Source organism: Oncorhynchus kisutch, linkage group LG17 (assembly GCF_002021735.2).
Source record: "Oncorhynchus kisutch isolate 150728-3 linkage group LG17, Okis_V2, whole genome shotgun sequence".
Taxonomy (NCBI): Eukaryota; Metazoa; Chordata; class Actinopteri; order Salmoniformes; family Salmonidae; genus Oncorhynchus; species Oncorhynchus kisutch.
In genome coordinates this window covers 6,660,575-6,666,716 of record NC_034190.2, presented here as the reverse complement: position 1 = coordinate 6,666,716, position 6,142 = coordinate 6,660,575, and the positions used below count along the sequence as shown (strand labels likewise).

At 43.9% G+C, this 6,142-nt stretch overlaps 1 protein-coding gene and 1 long non-coding RNA gene across 2 annotated transcripts; both read right to left on the bottom strand.

Moving 5' to 3' along the window:
* Nucleotides 1–2,198: 2,198 nt before the first annotated feature.
* On the bottom strand, nt 2,199–3,428 carry LOC116354501 (S-antigen protein-like). The gene is made up of 2 exons (XM_031794980.1): nt 2,949–3,428; nt 2,199–2,839 (listed from the first exon to the last, which is right to left on the bottom strand). Exons 1-2 carry the CDS (start codon nt 2,955–2,957, stop codon nt 2,390–2,392), a joined length of 459 nt encoding a protein of 152 aa, XP_031650840.1. The 5' UTR covers nt 2,958–3,428; the 3' UTR covers nt 2,199–2,389.
* A 659-nt stretch (nt 3,429–4,087) lies between these two features.
* On the bottom strand, nt 4,088–4,938 carry LOC116354457 (uncharacterized). The gene is made up of 2 exons (XR_004203781.1): nt 4,810–4,938; nt 4,088–4,304 (listed from the first exon to the last, which is right to left on the bottom strand). It is a non-coding gene; the product is annotated as an uncharacterized LOC116354457 (long non-coding RNA).
* Nucleotides 4,939–6,142: the final 1,204 nt, after the last annotated feature.

The window sequence follows — 6,142 nt, the reverse complement described above, 5'->3', positions numbered from 1 at the left end:
TGTATATAGCCTCCACATTGACTCTGTACCAGTACCACCTGTATATAGCCTCCACATTGACTCTGTACCAGTACCACCTGTATATAGCCTCCACATTGACTCTGTACCAGTACCACCTGTATATAGCCTCCACATTGACTCTGTACCAGTACCACCTGTATATAGCCTCCACATTGACTCTGTACCAGTACCACCTGTATATAGCCTCCACATTGACTCTGTACCAGTACCACCTGTATATAGCCTCCACATTGACTCTGTACCGTAACACCCTGTATATAGCCTCCACATTGACTCTGTACCGTAACACCCTGTATATAGCCTCCACATTAACTCTGTACCAGTACCACCTGTATATAGCCTCCACATTGACTCTGTACCAGTACCACCTGTATATAGCCTCCACATTGACTCTGTACCAGTACCACCTGTATATAGCCTCCACATTGACTCTGTACCAGTACCCCCTGTATATAGCCTCCACATTGACTCTGTACCAGTACCACCTGTATATAGCCTCCACATTGACTCTGTACCAGTACCACCTGTATATAGCCTCCACATTGACTCTGTACCAGTACCACCTGTATATAGCCTCCACATTGACTCTGTACCGTAATACCCTGTATATAGCCTCCACATTAACTCTGTACCAGTACCACCTGTATATAGCCTCCACATTGACTCTGTACCAGTACCACCTGTATATAGTCTCCACATTGACTCTGTACCAGTACCACCTGCATATAGCCTCCACATTGACTCTGTACCAGTACCACCTGCATATAGCCTCCACATTGACTCTGTACCGGTACCCCCTGTATATAGCCTCCACATTGACTCTGTACCAGTACCACCTGTATATAGCCTCCACATTGACTCTGTACCGTAATACCCTGTATATAGCCTCCACATTAACTCTGTACCAGTACCACCTGTATATAGCCTCCACATTGACTCTGTACCAGTACCACCTGTATATAGCCTCCACATTGACTCTGTACCGTAATACCCTGTATATAGCCTCCACATTAACTCTGTACCAGTACCACCTGTATATAGCCTCCACATTAACTCTGTACCAGTACCACCTGTATATAGCCTCCACATTGACTCTGTACCAGTACCACCTGTATATAGCCTCCACATTGACTCTGTACCGTAACACCCTGTATATAGCCTCCACATTGACTCTGTACCAGTACCACCTGTATATAGCCTCCACATTGACTCTGTACCAGTACCACCTGTATATAGCCTCCACATTGACTCTGTACCAGTACCACCTGTATATAGCCTCCACATTAACTCTGTACCAGTACCACCTGTATATAGCCTCCACATTGACTCTGTACCAGTACCACCTGTATATAGCCTCCACATTGTACCGTAATACCCTGTATATAGCCTCCACATTAACTCTGTACCAGTACCACCTGTATATAGCCTCCACATTGACTCTGTACCAGTACCACCTGTATATAGCCTCCACATTGACTCTGTACCAGTACCACCTGTATATAGCCTCCACATTAACTCTGTACCAGTACCACCTGTATATAGTCTCCACATTGACTCTGTACCAGTACCACCTGTATATAGTCTCTACATTGACTCTGTACCAGTACCACCTGTATATAGCCTCCACATTGACTCTGTACCAGTACCACCTGTATATAGCCTCCACATTAACTCTGTACCAGTACCACCTGTATATAGCCTCCACATTGACTCTGTACCAGTACCACCTGTATATAGCCTCCACATTAACTCTGTACCAGTACCACCTGTATATAGCCTCCACATTGACTCTGTACCAGTACCACCTGTATATAGCCTCCACATTGACTCTGTACCAGTACCACCTGTATATAGCCTCCACATTAACTCTGTACCGTAATACCCTGTATATAGCCTCCACATTGACTCTGTACCGTAACACCCTGTATATAGCCTCCACATTAACTCTGTACCGTAATACCCTGTATATAGCCTCCACATTGACTCTGTACCGTAACACCCTGTATATAGCCTCCACATTAACTCTGTACCGTAATACCCTGTATATAGCTTCGTTACTGTTGTTTTCAGTGTTTTTCTTTTATATTTCTTTACTTATCTATTGTTTACCTAAAACCTATTTTTTACTTAAATCGCAACGTTGGTTAGGGCTTGTAAGTAAGCATTCCACTGTAAGGTCTACACCTGTTGTATTTGGGGGCACATGACAAATCAACTTTGATTTGACTCAGCTCAGCTGCAGCACCACCGACCCCTGCTGAAACAATCAGCTCCTGCTGGAACACTCAGCTCCTGCTGGAACACTCAGCTCCTGCTCCACTGCAGCACCACCGACCCCTGCTGAAACAATCAGCTCCTGCTGGAACACTCAGCTCCTGCTGGAACACTCAGCTCCTGCTCCACTGCAGCACCACCGACCCCTGCTGAAACAATCAGCTCCTGCTGGAACACTCAGCTCCTGCTCCACTGCAGCACCACCGACCCCTGCTGGAACACTCAGCTCCTGCTCCACTGCAGCACCACCGACCCCTGCTGGAACACTCAGCTCCTGCTCCGCTGCAGCACCACCGACCCCAGCTGGAACACTCAGCTCCTGCTCCACTGCAGCACCACCAACCCCTGCTGGAACACTCAGCTCCTGCTCCACTGCAGCACCACCGACCCCTGCTGGAACACTCAGCTCCTGCTCCGCTGCAGCACCACCGACCCCAGCTGGAACACTCAGCTCCTGCTCCACTGCAGCACCACCAACCCCTGCTGGAACACTCAGCTCCTGCTCCACTGCAGCACCACCGACCCCTGCTGGAACACTCAGCGACTAAAAACAATAGAAAATGTCACAATCGTTTGTGTAAATAAATGTTTAAACACAACTTGAATGCATTTGGTTTACTCTTTTCAAACAAGAGAATATACTAATTACATACCTGGATCATCCGGAGCGTCTTGCATGTCCGTTTACCCCTCCTCCGTCACTACTCCACTCAGGAGGAAAGTCGCTCATCAAGGGGGTTGAGCTCCCGTCTCCCCTTCCCCCGCCCAGTGGCACAAACACTTTGTCTGTGTAAGGCTATGCGCCTTTTGACCTCCACTTTTATGTCGGACCACTTTTTTTTTTCTGAGAGGGTCCGACCTGAGCCAGCAGCATTCACAGCGTCCGCCACATAGTGCCACTCTAACGCCTTTCTGTCACACTGTCCACCAAACAATATATTTTTTTCATGCTTCAACCTCCCAGTAAGAACTTCCATTTCACACTAGGATGAAATGTCTTTTTTTTAGACTTTCTGTCAGGATTTGCCTTCATTGTCGTCATGCAGTCAGTATGGATGAATATTAATTAGGAGCGTTTCACTGACTATTTATAGGCAACTATGGGCGTTAAAAGGGTGGGACAAGACGCTCGCTCACGTGCGCCACATATCGAGGTGATTGTGATTTGTGCCGTTGCCACTGTGTTATAAATCGGAATATTTTTGTGCGTAAGCACTTTCTGCGTGAATCCTCTGCTCAGTTTTATAAATGAGACCCCTGCAGTGCAGGTGAATTTTGCGCACATGGATGGTTTAACGAGAAATCCGCTTTCGATAATCTCGTGCCATCGATGGTTGCAATAAGCCCCTTGTTAATTGATTACATTCCGATAAGGCTGCATTCTGTAGGCTACCCGTTAGCCTATCAATTGTCACATAATGAAAGGTGTGAAACCCCATAATAGGCTACAGGTTTGTGTTTCGCTGGCTGAGTTGATTAGGCCGACTGTAGAACAATCAACTTTCCTCCAGTGTGGATGCTTGCCCACGTTTTATAGTTAGGCTATGTATAATTTACAGAAGTGGGTAGTTACTGCAATTAAGCACTTAAGTAAAAGTGCTGTTACTTATCTAGATTGTCATTTACTCAAGTAAAAGTATCCCTGGTAAGAAACAACTCAAGTAAGAGTACAACCTATCCGGTCAGAAAACTACTTTTAAGAACTAGTTTTCAAATTTTGTTAGATCATTTTTACATCTCATGGTAAACTGAAACAGCAAAAACAAAAAAGGACAACAATTTACTGCAAATTATTTTAAAATAATGTATTAAGCCTGCCAGCACTATCTTGCAGATGTCTTCCAGCACAGGTAGTCTGCAACGAAGACTTAAATCAAACAGTCTGCAGGCTGTACTGTTGCCAGCACCATCTTGTCCTCCGGCACAGGTAGTCTGCAACGAAGACTGAAATCAAACAGTCTGCAGGCTGTACTGTTGCCAGCACCATCTTGTCCTCCGGCACAGGTAGTCTGCAACAAAGACTGAAATCAAACAAGGTCTGCACACTGAACTGTTTCAATTACGGCCAATCAAAGGTGACTTAATATCTATCAAAGTGCTCAACTTCATAAAAAGGTTAAATGGTACACGAGACATTGGAATAATAATGAAAATGTCATAATGTCATTTGAAGTAAATATGAATGTGACCAAAAGGTTTACACCAAGAGTAATGTTACATTTTTCACTCAGAATGAAATATCAAGGAGGGTCATGTAAGTGATACAACAGTCAAACAACAATCGATATTTACATTTCACAATCACTCATGTTACTACTATGCAAATCAGACACATTTCAGCATGGAATTAAACATCAAGGTATTCAAAATAATGTAAGCAATGAATAATCAAACAATGCAGATATCAATTGCCATAGTCAACTCAATCATCTTTTTCCTGGTAAATGATCCTAACCTGCCACGAAAAGTCAATTCTTTGACAAAATCTGTATCCCTTCTAGACACCATATTTACCCTCCAACCTCTCCTTTCCATTCTGAAGGGAATTTCCTTTTCTTCCCTGGTCCTTTCTCCTCCTCCTTGGTCGTGCCACTACAAGCTGTAGATAAAAAGACCCAAACAGCTCAGTGAGATGATGCACTGACTGTATGACAAATCTGCTTATACAGGCCTTGTTATGAAAACAGAATGCCATTTAGACACACACACACACACACACACACACACACACACACACACACACACACACACACACACACACAAGCAATGTGTGGGTGGGAGGATGCTGTGGTGGACTGACCTGTTGATCTAGCTACATGGTTGACACTGCAGCTAGCTAGCTAGCTTTGCCAGTTGATCTGTTCATTCGTTATGCCATAAGGTGGCTAGTTAGCCAACAAATGGATCATACAGGGAGCTAAAAAGCCATTTGATTTGCACTCGCCCTCGAAACACAATTTCAACAGCAGAATAATATCTTCGGAATACTTATCTTACTGTATAAATATTACAAAAGCAAAAGGTAATTAAAATGCAACTTACCTCTGATTGCGTCTGGCAAAGAACCTAAGAACAAAAATATTGTCAGGAGTGAAGACACGTGCTTAACTTCAAGAGACAAGGTGAAGATACAGGGTTTGTCGGACCACTCTGAGAGCCAATGGACTTAAGAGATTTAATGTCAAGCTCTTTTGAATACATTTCATTGGTCAAGGGGTTGAGAAACGTACATACAGACATAAAGGGGAACCAACCATCCATGTAAAAAAAAAATGTGGCGGTAGGTTTTCATCCATTCCAACAGCGATGATGTAACAATGTAAATCACTGAAGTGATTTCGTAAAATGTAACAGAGTCAAAAGTATGTCACAGCGAGGTAGGCCAGTAGCCCAGTGGGTTGAGTGTTGGGCCAGTAACCGAAAGGTTGCTAGATTGAATCCCCAAGCTGACAAGGTAAAAATCTGTTGTTCTGCCCCCTAAGGTAGTTAATAAGGTAGTTAACCAACTGTTCCTAGGCTGTCATTGTAAAAAAAATCTCTTCTTAACTGACTTACCTACATTAATATTTTTTTTTTTACTTCTTTAGAAATTACTTGAGTAACTAGAACAGTACTAGTTCCCCCAGACAGTAACTAGTATCTTTGAACAGTACTAGTTCCCCCAGACAGTAACTAGAACAGTACTAGTTCCCCCAGACAGTAACTAGTATCTTTGAACAGTACTAGTTCCCCCAGACAGTAACTAGAACAGTACTAGTTCCTCCAGACAGTAACTAGTATCTTTGAACAGTACTAGTTCTCACTAGTTCCTCTGGACATTCAAAGGGCTGTGTTGAGCCAGATTCTA